General features: G+C 43.1%; 1 protein-coding gene across 1 annotated transcript in view; it reads left to right on the top strand.

The window, feature by feature from the left end:
• LOC144168327 (uncharacterized) overlaps positions 1 to 14,498 on the top strand; it is a 28,205-nt gene extending 13,707 nt beyond the window's left edge. The window contains exon 4 of the mRNA XM_077697334.1: positions 14,369 to 14,498. Coding sequence (XP_077553460.1) covers positions 14,369 to 14,498 — 130 coding nt within the window. The remainder of the gene's footprint in view (positions 1 to 14,368) is intronic.
• Positions 14,499 to 15,956: the final 1,458 nt, after the last annotated feature.

Genomic DNA, 15,956 nt, shown 5'->3' with positions numbered 1-15,956 from the left:
TGAGAGAGCATGCGCTGCAATGATGAAGCGGCACCGAGTTAGCGTTCCCTCTGTTCAACCGAGCTTATACAAGCCTTTGCTTGGGCACCAATATTAAAATGAGTACTTAAGAGCCAGAGTTTCTACACTAAAAATGTGGATCGCCATCACAGGAAGTTTTCGCCGGCATTGCTGCTTAGAGGACCGCATCGCGCGTAGATTAGCGTTATCAGCGTATAATGCACAGGCCCTATATTCAGAGATTTAGTGGGTGGCTACAGACAAATAGGAAGTTTTGTGCCATTTGTTGTATTGTTCCCTGAAACGCGTAGCGAAAACAAGAACTAATGAGGGCTGCATATTAGAAGCTGTTAAATAATTTCCCGAAAACAAAATGCATTACACGTGGGTTTTAACAAACGGTAAAGCAACAAATGACCAAGACCTGTGCTTCAGGGACACCTACGCAAAGAGAAGTGTGCATTTTATTCCAAAATATTGTTCATTTACCATGAAACAGCGGGCTTTGTTTGTAATTGTCAGTTACGATTTGTAACACCTCTTAACGCTCCATTCACGGAGTTTGTTAATGCATGCCTTTCCTTTATGCGCAAGTTCTTAAAAACGGCCCATGAATATGATGATTTGTGTCTTTAAGCAATTTTTATAACCATCTGTATACGTTTAGTGTCTATTGGGATGTTAGATACGACCCGCCGCGGTGGCTCAGTGGCTAAGTCGGTGCGCTGCTGATCATGAGGTCGCGGCTTCGATTACCGGCTGCGGCGGCCACTTTTCTGATAGAGGCAAAAAGCAAAAACGCCCGTGTGTACGAGATTTCGGAGCAAGTTCCAAATTATTCTTTAGCCCTCGACTACGGCGCGCCTCTTCGCCTGCGTGGCGTCGGCGCATTAAACCCCTGCAATCAAACCAGATATTAGGTACAGAAGATTTTAGGTCAATTTCAAAAAAATTGCCTTCAACTATCACGGGCTGTCTCTGAAATTGTATGCAATATCTCATTAAAATTGCCACCAAAATTTTAATATTTGTTGTTTGCATGTTGGCTGTCCTGGCGCTTCGGTTGTCTGTTTTTCAAAAAAATAATGTAAAGAACTTCAACAAGGTGTCTCGTTCGGAAAACACAACGAAGTTATAGGTGATGGCAGAAATGTGCGAAAGAGCCTTTTCCAGAAACTGCAGCAAGCGTTGAACGGCGGTTCTGAGAATAATCTAAGCGCAAATTGGATTCTTAGTTCATACTCGTTAATGCGTTAAGTTATTTTTGTGGCCTACATTGTGTATTCACGCCAGAATATACAACACACCCACGAAAACGTTCTTTGGGTAAATAAGAGATGTGATTCTTCTTTTTGCATTATTTTTCTTTCGCCTCTTCCAGTTTGTTAAAAATGCAGAACCACAGCACTCGCAAAATGCCGTTTACGAGAACGCTGTGTGCTTACATCCGAGCTGCCGCGCAGAACGTGCCTTGCCTGTGAAGAAAAACGAAAATTGGGGGTGCAATAATTTTTTGGTGTTGTGCGAGCGCCCATAAAAGTGCAAGAGCGAAAACAAGCTGTTTTCGTTCCTTAAGGGAGCTGGTGCCTTCGCAGTCCTTTGAAGACTGAGGCAAATAGCCCAACTGAAGTGAAGCTCACCTGAAATGTGTTATGTGCTTCGGAGCGAACCTGGTTTTCCGCGTTTGTCATGCAACTTTCCTCGGCTTGTATGTTTTGTTTTTAAGGGCTTTTTGCAGAGACGGCTAAGAATACTTTGAGACGCTGTTTTGGTAGCCTTGGAACTCTACAATTTTTAGAGGCCTTTTGACTGGCAGCTGTGAATGGTTTATAAGGTTTTGGGGTGCATTTCTTAGAGTGTCTGGCGTTCTGCCCACTACCATTTGTCTCTTACATGCGGCGGGCCCTGTATACTGCTCTCAGTGCTGCTCAGCACATATTCGTGAGACAATGTGCTTTTGCCAATTCGGCAGTTCTAGGAACCAGAGGGAGGCTCCCCTGCTCGTGAAGGAGATATTTTGATCACTAGGCCCCGGTTCGTCTCTGTCTTGTCATGTAAAAATAAAGTTTGTGAAGGTAGAACACCACGACAAGCGCGCCATAACAAGCCATAGCTGCGTGGGTGTCAAAGTATCATGACGTGGTGGTATCACAATTTCCTTAGTGTTGGAAGGCCTCGCAGGCAGAAAAAAAAAACTACCAAGCTGTAGATTTCCCCGTGGCCCCCACCGAAACACTATAGACTTTGTTGCGCAACGAAGAAACCTGTTTCAGGCATGACCCATATCACATATTTATACGGGAAATTGAGAACGTGCTAACTAGCTATAACTAGGAAATATCGAGCGTCGTGTGCCCTTGTCCAGGCTCCGCAATAGCGCAATAGTCGATTAGCGAGGCCGTGAGCGCCCCCGATCCTCATATTCCTCCTCTTCTACAACTCCTACTGTCGCCCCGCCTGCGCATCTTTATTAACAGCGCGCATGACCCATACCTTGGCTTCGAATTTTCTTCTCGTTCTAGGTTCGCACTTGCGGACCTGTCGTAAGAAGTATTTACATAGGCATCGTGGTTACCATTTGGAAGTTTCTATGAATAATAGGTGGTTTATGGGGTCACATTTTTGTGTTCTACAGATTAGAGAGTAGCCACTATCAGCCAGCGCCATTGGATCAAAGAGCTGCAGCTCGCGCGTTTCTTCGTCAACTTTGGTGGCGCATAGCTTGCGCTTGGTGAAACATTCGGAAGCCGGCTCTGGAGGCCAAGTAGGCTTTGTGCGTTTTTGTATCATGGTAATTTTGAACTGTGCCCTGTTCGGTACATATGCTGAATTTTACTGACACTAAATTTGTAAAGCACGTAGTGAACCACAGCGTCTAACCAAATGGTACCCTCGAACATAAACAACCGCCGGGTGATGAGTACATTCATTGGGTTTTTAAGTGCCATGCTCCCGAGCTCCACTTTACAAAAAAAAATAGTTGCAGCTCGCAGTGAGCTCACGCAGTTTTGAATTTTTCGCGCAAAGGAAACGAAGAAGATGGCGTTGATACCTCAGTTGAACAAAAATACATCTTGGGTTTGTAGTTGTAGTACTATTATCAACGTACTACAGAAGCTGTTTGTGTGCACAGTTAAACCTGGATGTAACAAACCTCTAAGTAGTGAATTCCTGGTTTTAATGGAGTTTTCCAGTTTCCCCATTACCCGTCCTATGGAAACCCATGTGTTTGCGACCTGTATGTAACGAAGGCGTGTGGACGGTTAACCATGATGTAACGAATTCTCTACGCTGATGAGCCATTGGGTGTTGCCCTTTTTGAAAAAAATCCAGTGAAGAAATACACTAACTTAGCCAATTTAGTCCGCACAGCAAACTATCATGCGTTTCCATGTGTGGGTGTGGTGTCGGTTAGGTGCTAGGCCTGCCAGTCGGCGTGCAGTCGAGCGTCTCCACTGCTATCTGTGGTGTCGGTTTCGTCGGTGTCATGTTAGTTCTGCTGCAAGAAAACGAAAAGATTGGTCTTTTCAAGACAAGCTCGCAATTTCAAATGCGTCTCCGCCGGCGAGAAATATGAACGTCGCCGCCCAGTACACTTTTTTTTTCGAATTCAAATTCACATTTATGCATTTATGCATTTACATGTGTCGTTGCAAGAAGTGAGGTCAAAAAGCCAGCACAGGTGCTGGCTTGACGAGGACCCTACCCCATGTACACACGTCGACGGCAGCGCAGCTTCGCCGTCCTCTAATTACAAAGAAAGTGAAAAAATGGACAGAAACAAGTCGATCCCCAGTCGACCAACCAAGTGTGAAAAAGAAAAAAAAAACAGATACAAAAATGAAAGAAAAAAATGAAGAAACAAATGAACTGAACAATTTCTAAATGGTACAGTATACAATGCACAGTTCATACGAAACAAAATATGCATGTTGTTGACATTGTAGAGAATTTCACAACTTGCACCATATTACAACATAAAAACGAGAGTGAATGCAAGTACAAATAATACGTATGCACATTCAGCAGAAGAACGACAAATCAACGTCGTATTGCTTCCACGATTTAAGCGTTAGGTTTTCTGGCTATATTTTATATAGGTGTAGTTTTTTTAAGTTGTAAGGTAGCTGATGTTGCTCTGGTTGCTTTCCGTAGTTTGTCCTTGAGAGGGCGGTAAGCCAATGTGGGATGCGTCGGAGCTTTCAAGGTATTGTGTTTTTTTTGTGTGAATATCGCAGCATCCTCCATGAACTTACTACCAGTCTTCCAATTTCCTTAATGTAGTGTCGTACAAGTATGTATGAATATAGGCATTTAATTGGAAGCATTTTTTACATCGCTATATAGGTATTTAGACGGTTAATCACAAAGCAGTTTGTTAAATTCCGGAATCCCTTGTTTTGCAATGTTTGCAGTTTATTTAGATGGCTTTGTGCAGTCGTCCCCATGACCAATATAGCATAGGTTATTTGACTGTGAAACAATGAGCTCTAAGTAAGCAATATCACATTTTGTGGAAGCAAGTACCGGACCTTGCCTATAACCCCACATGACCTCGAAAGATTAACTTTTACTTGATCAATATGCGGGTCCCAAAATAAATGCTCAATAAATGTAACACGCAGGGTATTTTATAGCCACCAAAGAATAAATTGACAGGGCTGCGCATTAATGTGTTTCTAGTTCTGAAAACAACTGATGAAGTTTTTTTAACATTGATAGCTGAGGAGTTAGCCTCACTCCATCCATGCAGTTTTTCCAGGGTAGTATTTGCTGCACGAGTTAACATTTCAGTGGTATTAGCAGTGAGAAAAAGGCTAGGGTCACCCACATATATTACATATATTGCATCAGTGTTAATTCTGATAATGTCATTGACGCACAGATTAAATAGTAATGGTCCTAAAATGCTGACTTGCGGAATCCGTGCAAACATAGAAACAAAATCGAAATGGGCTTTGTTAATGACGACAAACTGACTCCAAAATCGCAAGTAACTTCTGATTAGATTTAAGGCCGTCCCTCGGATACCATATCGTTCGAGTTTGGTTATTAACGTCGCATGATTAAGTCTGCGAGACGCTTTCGAAAAATCCACAAAAATTCCAAGGGTTGGTAGCTTTGACTCAACACCGTCCAATATGATTTCTTTTTGTTGAAGTAGCGCATGTGTGGTAGATTTTTGGTAGATTTTTCTTGACGTAATCAATACTGTGCGTCCGAAAAAATGAGAAAATATTACAAAAGGCAGTAATTTTTGATGAATATATTTTTTTTTTATTTTTTTAGATAGATATGGCAGCACTGATATGGGTGTATAGTTTGGAAAGTCGTTTTTGTCACCATTTTTATACCGCTCTGACTTTCGATACCTGAAGTTTTTTTTTGGAAAAATTCCAGAGGCGAAACAGAGGTTGCATATATACGTTGTAAAGGGCCTTATTATATCCAGCACAAATTTAACCGGTCGTAGCTAAATGTCATCTACATCTTTGCTGTTAGTGTTTCGGAGAGTTTGGTAGGCTACAAATACTTCCGCTTCAGTGGAAGGATGGAGGTGGAAACTTTTCATGCTATGTTCAGGAAGATAGTTGTATGGTGTTTTGATAGTACTTCGTTGTTTAAAGTTAATGAAGTGTTCATCAAACATGTCGGCAAGAGTCCCGTCTGGTACCACATCCCCATTCTGAATTAACAGTATGCCGTGTGGCACTGAATGACCCAAAACTGGTGTGTTTCCAGGTTTTGTCGGGACTAGACAATGTGGTAGGGGGGAAAATATCACATAGGTAGCGTTTCTTAGAATGTAGGATGGCTTTTTTTAGTTTGTTTCTACATTTTCTGAATCGTTGAAGAACACCTATATTTCTGGTTTTCATAAATTTTACAAAAAGGGCGTTTTTTCTCGTATCAGTTTTACGCATTCTTTGCTTACCCAAAGCTTCTGTACTTTGTGGCCTTGTTTAAAACGTTTTCAGAAAAACATTCTTTGTAAATGGCTTCAAAATTAAAAAAAATATGTTGTAGGTAGTTTCAGCGTCATTTGCGGGGTAAACACCTTCCCACAGTTCATTCGCTACTAAGTTCCGGAAACGAGTCAGCGTGACCTTTGAATATATCGATAGTCCATAAAGTATGTCTTTGCTTACGGTTTAGGAAAACTTTTTGGAGGCAAAATATATAGGTAAATGGTGACTGATAGCGCATTTTATTGTTCCAGCTGATACATTATCGAGTCATTATTGGTTAAAAACAGATCAAGCAGAGACGAGTGTGAAGCTGTGATATGTGTGGAGCAGTTAATTACACTGCTTAAATTATTAGCCTCCAATATATTTAGGAACTCGGTTGTAATAGCAGAAGCCCTGAGTAGGTTAACATTAAGTCGCCACCCGAGATAAGGTCACATCTGCATCTAAATGCCTACTCAGAAGAATTCTCTAAAAATTAAAAAAAGGGTGACTTACCCTGAGGTGGGCGGTATACGACATATATTAAGTACGCTGCGTGTTGGATTCTGAGGACTTCGAAATAAATTATTATTAAAAATAATTCCGACACAATATAGGCAGGAAGGACGTCACTCAAGGCGATAAAAACACCACCTCTCTTTCCTGAGCGATTTAGAAAAAAGGACTTATACTCAGGTATGATAGCCACCTCAGTCTCAATTGTGTACCACTTTTGAGTGAGCGTGATAATGTCGAAGTTGCGTGTAAAGCTCTGAAATAAGTAAACCAACACTTCGTATTTGTTCCGAGCTGATTGGCATTAACGTAAAAATGTTAGCAAGGTGTTAATCCGACTTGTGTTTGAAAAAGGGCATGTGTCGGGGTGTGTAATGGTTCCGCCATGGCTAAATCTTTATACGCATTATTTGCACGCCATTTTAGGCAATTTTCACCAAGTCCTGCTCGTTTACGATGCGAATCTTGTTTCAGTTATATTCTTTCTTGGCAAAACTCGTACCGTCCCCACACCAGGCATGATTCCAACCAGCTTTATTTGTTGGGGACACTGTCATGCCCATCAGCCGTTTCAACTGTGGGCAAAGATGTTCATTGACGAACACTGGTTGTTTTCGGTGAACCCAATGTCAATTGTGCTGATCCGCGCTTCCGGTGCTTTTTGCAAAATCAAGTTGCGCTTGGATCGGTGTTTAAGTTGTAGGACGATGTTAGGGATAAATGTGACATTTTTGTTGGTACACGGTGACATATTTCAACATCCTCAAGTTTGAACGGTTCCGCAAACAATCGCCTGCCAAATCTTTTCAACCAAGCTCTGGAGGTTTTCGTTTGAACAGTGTGGAAAACCCTTTGTTTCTCCATTCCGGTTTCTAGTGTACTGTTCCAAATCCACTATTCTTTCATCAGTCTCTTTTGCTTGTGTTGTCAGCAGGTGCATTCTATCACCGAGCGCTTGGTATTCTGCTTTGAACTCAGAATTTTCGTGTCCGAGAGCCTTCATTGTGACAAGAACCTCGTCGGGCTTATCACTCATAAATTGCACGCTTTTCGTAAGCTCCTGCTTTTCGCTATTCAGTTTTGTATTCAATTCCGTAAATTTCTGATGAAAGGCATCTTTCATCTCGTCACATATCTTCGAAAATTCACGAGCCGGCATGGGTGTTCCTTGGCGCGTTGACATAAGCACGTTTGTCAGAACAAACAAGCGGCAACACAGCAACCAACACACCGGCAGCAGCAGCAGCAGCAGCAGTAGCAACATAAAATAAACAGGATATCTGTCTGTTAATGAAGAAACATGGGGTGATAAAGGCAAGACTCTACGTGTGTGCCGCTACTGCTGCTGCCGCCGTGTGATCCGCCGAGCCCGCCGCCCGTCCTCTTGTAGTCAGCTTCCCTGGTGGTAGCGTTGCGGTGCGCAGGATTTCACGTGGCCACAGGGCTGATGCTGAGAGACAGCTTCCAGATGGGCTACCAGTGGGCGGCGTGCGCAGCAAAGGCACGTAGCGATGAATTGTCCGTTAATGAAGAAACAAGGGGTGTAGCAGGCCAACTTCTACTAGTGCGCCGCTACTGCTGCCGCCGCCGTGTTACTAGCTTACCGGCTAACACCATCTCACCAATTTTGATTGCGGAAAAGAGCATCAAGGTCGCAAAAAGACGCCTTTTCAGCATGTGTTTGGTCATTTAAATGCGTTAAGACACCGAAAAGTCTCAAAAGGTTACCGGGGTGAGTGACATTGATTTTTTGGAGTGCTGTGGAATCACAAGCTCGTGGGAAAGCCTCAAGTGCAAGTCACAGCATCTTTGCTGTAAAATCAATTCTTGAAAGGTGACTTCACCGTCACAACTGTATAGCACTTTGGTTTCGTTTCTGCTTCATTCACGTGAACCTTACCTCGACACCTGCATGTAACGACATATTGCGAATTTTTGCACACATCGTTATATCTAGTTTTAACTGTAATACCCACCAACTGCTTTCGTCAGTTTTTAAGAGAATAATATCTTTGGCGGTTGTAACAGGAATATTCTTCTCCTGAAGCGATAAAGAGGGACATACATTGACATCTAGCTGTTATAGAGGCACATGTAGATTATAAGTTTTGGGCACAGACACAATAGTAGATCTGTGATAATAATTTCTTTAATGAACGTGATTTACCCCTTCTTATTCGGACCCAATTTTCAGGCGTAGAAGAGTCAGAATACCCAGGCCAATGCTAGCGGTGTGCCCTGCGGTACACTAATCTCGGTTGAACTGTTTATGAGAAAAGTAGACGTTGTATCCTGCACAGTGTTACATGCAGTTTCGATTTCAGTGCTTAGGTTGGCAACACTGTCCTTCGGTTTGAATATATCTGTGCAACGTCTATTAAAGAGGGTACTCCAAATGCAGCCGGTGTGTGCGCGTCACAGCACTCCTTTATTACAATGATGACGAGGATGCGATAGACACCAATAGACTTGCTTGAAGGTCTGAAACGATATTTCATAGTTATTGAAGAATTGCCAGTCGTGGGAGAATTGTTGTTGCATGCGGAGAGGCTGTAGTCCCTTCATATCTCGTGGCTGAAAATTTAGCAACAGCGCATAAAGCTCACCAAGGTAGCGAATGCATCATATCCAGACTTAGGAGCAATATTGGTGGCCCCGCATGGACAGTCACGTGAAAGAAGCAGTCTATAAGTGCAGCATCTGTCAGGAAGCGAAGAAACCGGCAATGAGGTCGCCTGCCATCTGCAACCTGTCAAGCTAGCGGAGAGTCAGTGGCAGAAACCCGCGATTGATGTTGTCGTTCTCGTAGAGAGGGCGGATCGAGATTGCAGGTTTGCACTGACGCTCGTGGACAACTATTCAAAATGGCCTGAGATGCAGTTGTGCAGGGACGTTTCTACACGAACCTTGAACGAGTTGCTGCTCAATATAGTTGCAAGGGAAGAATATCCTGAACAGATACTCTGTTATAATGGGCCCCAGTTCACCTCGAAGGTATTTGTAGGCTTCCTACAAGGACGAGCGATCTATCTTTCACATTCATCTGTTTATTACCCACACGCGAATCGATAGGTCAAGGCGTTCAACAGGGCTTTAAGACGTATCCCCAACTGGCCCGTCAGGAACAGCGTTCGCAGCGAACAGCTGTAGGGGGTTATCTCTCCGCTTACCCGTGTACACCCCACGCCGCAGCAGGCATGGCTCCAGCGGTACTGTCTCACAGAATGCTGCTGAGAACAAAGTTTGACCTTCTCGGCTCATGTCCCGAGTTGTTCGCGAAGACACTTTAGCATGAACTGGCCGAGCTTCTGCAACGTGTCAAGCGCAGACTACAGTGCAGCATAGCCGATACCGACAGGAGGCGAACCGCAAAGCCGACACTGGTGGCGGGAGACATGGTGCGGGTTAAGAAACCGTCGGTTTTATTCAAGGGTGACATCTCTTTGTCGAAGCCAAAAGAAGCCATCGGGCAACGTGGTCCAACAACCTTCTTTCTCGATGTCGGCAGAACATCGAAGGCCACAAAGCTGTACAAGGTTCCTGCTCGGCGTACGGGCCACAGGGTCTTTACCTACATTCCGTATGGCGTGGCTCGACACTACATCGCGATCCCGCTGACGCGACGCTTCTTGCTGCAACATGGCAGCCACCCTCTGCCGTTACAAGTGTTCCAGCAGCGCAGCCTGTTCCTAGTGCAGTATGCGAAAGTGTCCTGCGGCTGACCTCGTTGGCATGCAAAAGGGTTGCGACGAGTTTTGAGGTGTTAACATGAAATTGTTACGAATGTTTGCTTATACGCTTACGTATAAACAGCAGGATTGATTTTCTGACTGCGGGTTTTCTGCTGTTTGTTGTAAACATCAAAACGTCGACTTTATTACAGGGTTCTTGCTTTTTGTTTAAGTAATTCCTCAACATAATTAAATTAGTTGTTTCGTATAAATGATTAACAACGGTTTCCCTTGTGTAGTATTTTTCTTGGAAAACACACTGCTGCTTAAAGGCATAACTTCTTTGTTTCTCTTTCCTAGACAGCCCCATGTTCAGCAACATCAATAGCATTTCTTCGTGGACTTACGACAACCGTCAATGACCGTCTATGCAAGCAACAGGTTAGCTGTACTATCTCATGCAGTCCAACGTTTATGAACCACAGGCTATGAAGAACTTCGTCTTCAGATGGGTATAATTACTTGCAATGCAAGTGGGTGCGGGTGTTGCTTATGCACAAAATTTCCGTCCTTTTGTTGCACCCCGCTCCACCCGTAGCATTATACCTCAGCCGAAATGAAACATCCGCACAGTGTTGCTTTCGGCCACATCGTAGCTGCCGCAGAGCTATATACAAGCAACATTTTCATGGGTTGCTTCCGCTTTTATTTATTTTTTGCTTACGTAATCACACCATTCTTTTTCTCTTTATCGGCACAGCTGTAAGCAAAAGAGTGCTGTCCGATACCGAATTTTAAGCTCTACTGCATGAAAAACGTCCCCGAAAACGTAAAACAGCTTTAATCGCTAGAAACACGTAAGCAGTTGCAAAACAATGCTGGGAGGCAGCAGTTATGTGCTAACAAGCAACAATGAGTCTGCCGGAAATCCCGTGAGCGGAGCAAAAGCAAAAGCAAAGCTGTCAGACAAGCGCTGAGGGCACAATTAAACACTAAATCATTCCAATAGAACAAATTTGTAGTATTTGTTATAATGACCTCTTTAAAGGAGCCATGAAGAGAAAATACAACTTTGTTTAATTTGAAAGAAGTAGGATTCAGTATCTCACTCAGCTCCATTACAGCCACAAAAGATGTTTTTTTAGCGAAAAAAAAGCAAGAAGTATTTAAAAACTTTCAAATTTTGCGCCACAGTGACGTGTTATGAGCAAGAATGACGTCACACGGGCCAACAATAAAACATAATTTTCAGTGCGTTAACTGCACGTTAGCATTCAAGTGATGCGGTCAAATAGAAATAGAGGCCCCATTACAGACGTACAGTCATGTGTCGTCGCGACCGCTTGGTTAGGCGGCCGCCAATCGCACAAACAAGGTTCCGTGACGTCATAGAAAAGTTGCGGGAAATTGGCTAGGGGGTCGCGACTGCTTCACACGTTTTCTTTCATATCTCCGTTATTTTTTCGAAGATTGCTATGATATTGGTATCATTGTTATCGGGACTAAGCAGTCTTTCTAATAAACCCAACTTGTATTTGGTCTTCATGGCTCCTTTAAGGAACGTTATAAATGTACACCACAATTTTAAATAAAAAAATGTGTGTATGCAGGCGGCACACCACTTCGATGTCCTAGCAATCCCTACAGTGCTACAAAATTGTATTTCCCCTCAGTAGGACAAAATATGAAACACACGCTCGCTTTATTGTGAGCAGCAAATGTGAGGTTCAGTAGCTTCGTCATTGGCTCATTAGCCCTCATGGACTCTGCCTAAACAAACGAGAACCCTTGAATGAGTACGATGAGCATTTATTGAATAATTTTGAAGATTTGTATGTTATTTCATCAAAGGAAATTGCAACTACCTGTATGACAGTGCTAACGCTGAAAGCCAAGGAAGGATGGCGGCGGGATATTGCACATAGTGTATTGTTGCTTTCCATCGTAACCATTATGCTACTTTATGTTTAGTGGGTGCCTGCCTTCTTCCTTGTTCCCCTCTTCTGACGCCAGCAATCGTAGGTCCCCCTCTTCAAACGAAAGAAATTCATCGATGGATCAATTCAAAGGAGATAATGAATGAAAACTATTGGTTTTTTAGGTACCGTACACTTCTTCCGTCAACTAAATCGTGTAATACTGAATATTGAAGATTTACGCTTCTGTATTTACCGCTATTTTACTCTTTTTATCATGTTTTTTTGTTTATTCTCATTGTTTAGTGCTGCAGTGATTTTGTTTCAGTTTGCTTTCAGAATATCTCAATATGCTGTCGTACTCAACATAGAGAAAAGTTCCAAATGACCATAAAGTTTTATAACCAAGTGTGCCAAAAGCGCTTGTTAAGAAAAACTTGTTCCTTGGCTTTATGAGTAAAATATATTTGAGAAGTTTCTAAACAGGTATCGACGCCGTTTACCTCGTTTTTCAAACAAGTTTTTCAAAAATCTAACACTTGTTTTAACATTCACCGGACTAGTATTCTTGTTATAAATTTTGTGTAATTAAGTTACGTGTCCACGATATGTATAAGCTGATCTTGTATGTTTAACCTTGGTACGGGTGCTTTCTCCAGAAATAATCCCAAGCAAATTTTGCAACGTAGGTGGAGCAGCCACATCGCGGGCCTTACAGCAATTGGATGTTTTGGGGTGCCATGCCGAGGCACGATTATACTACTTTGCCAGTCTTGGAAGTAGTGAAATTTGACAAATTATTTGTATAAATTCTTGTGAGATTCTCAGATGAATGAGCGAATCTAAGAAACAATATACTCTAATGACAGCTGCGAACACCATATTTCAGCAAAATGTTATTGATTATTATGTTATTATTCTTTGGCATTAAAACCAAAAAAAAAAAACTTTTGGATTTGCGTTTGCACATTTGTGTGAGAAATACGTTCGCGCAAAAATTGTTCCAGACCCAATGCAGATATCAAACACACCAACGATACAGAAACACCATTAGTAAATTCGCATTCTTATATTTTGTTTGCTTGTCTCCCCGTCATCGAAAGAAGATTGAAAAAATTGGTAGCGTAGCAAACACCAGGAACGAAACCCAACCCTGTCGTTTCCAAATTCTTTTTTCTTGGGAGCTCGACGAATAGAATGCTTAGTTTTTCAGAAACGGATTTTCGTCCAATGCTGTCTATGAAATTGAACCCGCGGGAATTGTGAAGTTACTGGAATCCTCGAAGCTGCCATCGTTTTAAAGGTCTGAAAACACTACCTAAAAATTCTTGAAACAAAATTGTATTCATCTTTCCACTTATCGAAGATCTTGAAAAATATCTATAACCATGCTTGCTTCCTCAAGATGGGAAAACCGTGAAGAGGGTTCCTCGGTTTAAAAAAGGCCACAAACATTATCCACTTAAATACAGGCCCTTTCGTTAACACGCGCTACTTGCGAACTCTTGGATCACGTATAGTATAACACCCACCTTGTCAGTTTTTTGGAATGCCAATATTTTTTTATTTCATCACAACATACCTTGTGCCACTCATTTTCAGGCGAAGCACAACTGCTGCTGTTTACACACACTTGGCCGACCATGTTTACAAAATATTTTGGGTACACTGCGTATTTATCGACCTTTCAATAGTCTTTGACCAAATTAATAATTTTTCACTATTGTTGAAGCTTTCACCACTGAAAATAGATCAAAAATGTTACCCTGGCTGGAATTACTTCTCAATGACTGCTTTCATTACTTCCTCTCGAAAACTGCGACTCCTCGCCTTCCATTTGCATACCATCAGGTGTGCCACATGGCTCAGTTTTAGAACTACTATTGTTAGTGATTTTTATTAATAAACTTCCGAAAAGGTTATAGTCTTATATTCGTCTCTACGCAGATGACTGCTCCCTCTATCGGGAAATCATCATCGTAATCATCAGCCTATCTGCGCCCACTGCAGGGCAAAGACCTCTCCCATAGATCGCCAATTATCCCAGTCGTGTGCTAACTGCGACTAATTAATCTCCGCAAACTTCTTGATCTCAACTGCCCATCTAATGCTCTGGCGCCCCTTGCCACGCTTGCCTTCTCTAGGGATCCACTTTGTTACCCTTAATGGCCAATGGTTATCTTGCCTTCGTAATACATGCCCTGCCCACACCTAATTATTTTTCCTAATTTCATATATATTTATGATGAGGTGTCGCTACCCAAATCAAGGAGAGGCCAGTCCACCGAATTGGGGTACCCTACGACAGACGCAGGTCTGAGGAAGAAGATGTGGAGAAGCTGTTCGGTCTCAGAGGAAGCAAGACGGCCACCTTCGCAGTGTCGCTCGCGGTGTCGGACCGTCGCTGGCTCTCCTGTTCGAGCAACCACCCGGGCTGCCAATGAGGCGACGGCCGACAAGCAGACAAGAATATGTTGCTCCTGTTGGAGTGATCGGGGTTCCGGTGGCGTAGAGCTGGGGCATCGAAGCCTCCTGCGGACCAGGCCTCACCTCTTCACGCCCGCTGCTAGCCATCGGCAACCATCGCGTTCCCGGCCAGTGGTGACACTCTTCTTCAAGTAATAACGGTGTCCTGCTCCGTTGCCCTTCCCTACTCATCGCCCACTACCGAGAAGTAGCTCTCCGATTCATCACTGCACGACGGTCTCGCCTCTACGATCGTCGCAAGTGTATGACTCGCGCTTTTAAACTGTGTCCACTCTAGTCCGCTCCTGAGTGTGTTTCCGCGTCTACTCCGTGCGTGTGCGTAATTGTCCATTGTACTGTGTACGTATCTCACGTTAATATACTTGGTGCATGTGCGTGTTTGAGAGAACTTAGTCGGGGTTCGTGACTCTCTACGTGGTCCTGCCCAACATTCATGACAACACTATCTCATTAACACGCGTTTGTTCCCCGAACCACTATCGAGAAATATGGACCAATAATGGCAGGGTTTAAACAGTCTCCTGCGTTTGTAGAAACTTGGCTGATGAAACTGAACCCAAAGAAACGGAGACAAAGGCGGTTTTATGGTCAAAACGAACCCTCGTCAGTATAGACCATACGCGGCAATCAGGTGGAAGCGATCCCATCTTGCCGTTGTTCATGCGTAACTATAACTTCAACTCAAACATGGAAAGCACACATCGAGTATATAACCAATAACGCCAACTGTACCTTAGGTTACCTCCGATGGAACTTCCGCAGTGCCCCGGCATCAATGAAGCTGTTATTTTAAAAGCTCCTATAAGAGCAAAATTAGAAGATGCTGCTTAAATCTGACATTCGCACCAAACGGTTCTGCAATACACTTTCAGCACGCAGGTTAGATTCGCGGCCGCGGCTGCGGCATTTCTGATAATGGCGAAAAGCAAACACCCCCGTGTATCCAGATTCCGGCTCAGGTTAAAGAGCCCCAGGTGGTCAAAATTTTTCCGGAGCCCTCCACTACGGCGCACGTCCTCGCCTGTGTAGCGTCGGTGCGTTAAGCCCTACAATGAATGAATGAATGAATGAACGAATCAATCAATCAATCAATCAATCAATCAATCAATCAATCAATCAATCAATCAATCAATCAATCAATCAATCAATCAATCAATCAATCAATCCACTCTTAAACGTTTTCAGAATAACGGTGTACGTTCCGTACCTTCTAACCATAACAGAGCTGGTCGTGCAACACTAACAAAGACAGCTTTGAAACTGCCGCTGTTATCACTACAAAGAAAAGTTTTCCGCCTACGTTTATTCATTAAAATGTATCACGACTCAGTGTTTAGCCAGTCAACTCATTTTAAGATCTACCTATTTCTGCTCACGTGTCGACCAAGAATGTAAATGTGCAAACATTTTTCGCC

This window comes from Haemaphysalis longicornis, unplaced genomic scaffold (genome assembly GCF_048455015.1).
Source record: "Haemaphysalis longicornis isolate Haplotype H1 unplaced genomic scaffold, Haemaphysalis longicornis Haplotype H1 scaffold_2, whole genome shotgun sequence".
Classification (NCBI taxonomy): domain Eukaryota; kingdom Metazoa; phylum Arthropoda; class Arachnida; order Ixodida; family Ixodidae; genus Haemaphysalis; species Haemaphysalis longicornis.
The sequence above is the reverse complement of the archived record's forward strand: the minus strand, read 5'-3'. Positions and strand labels throughout refer to the sequence as shown.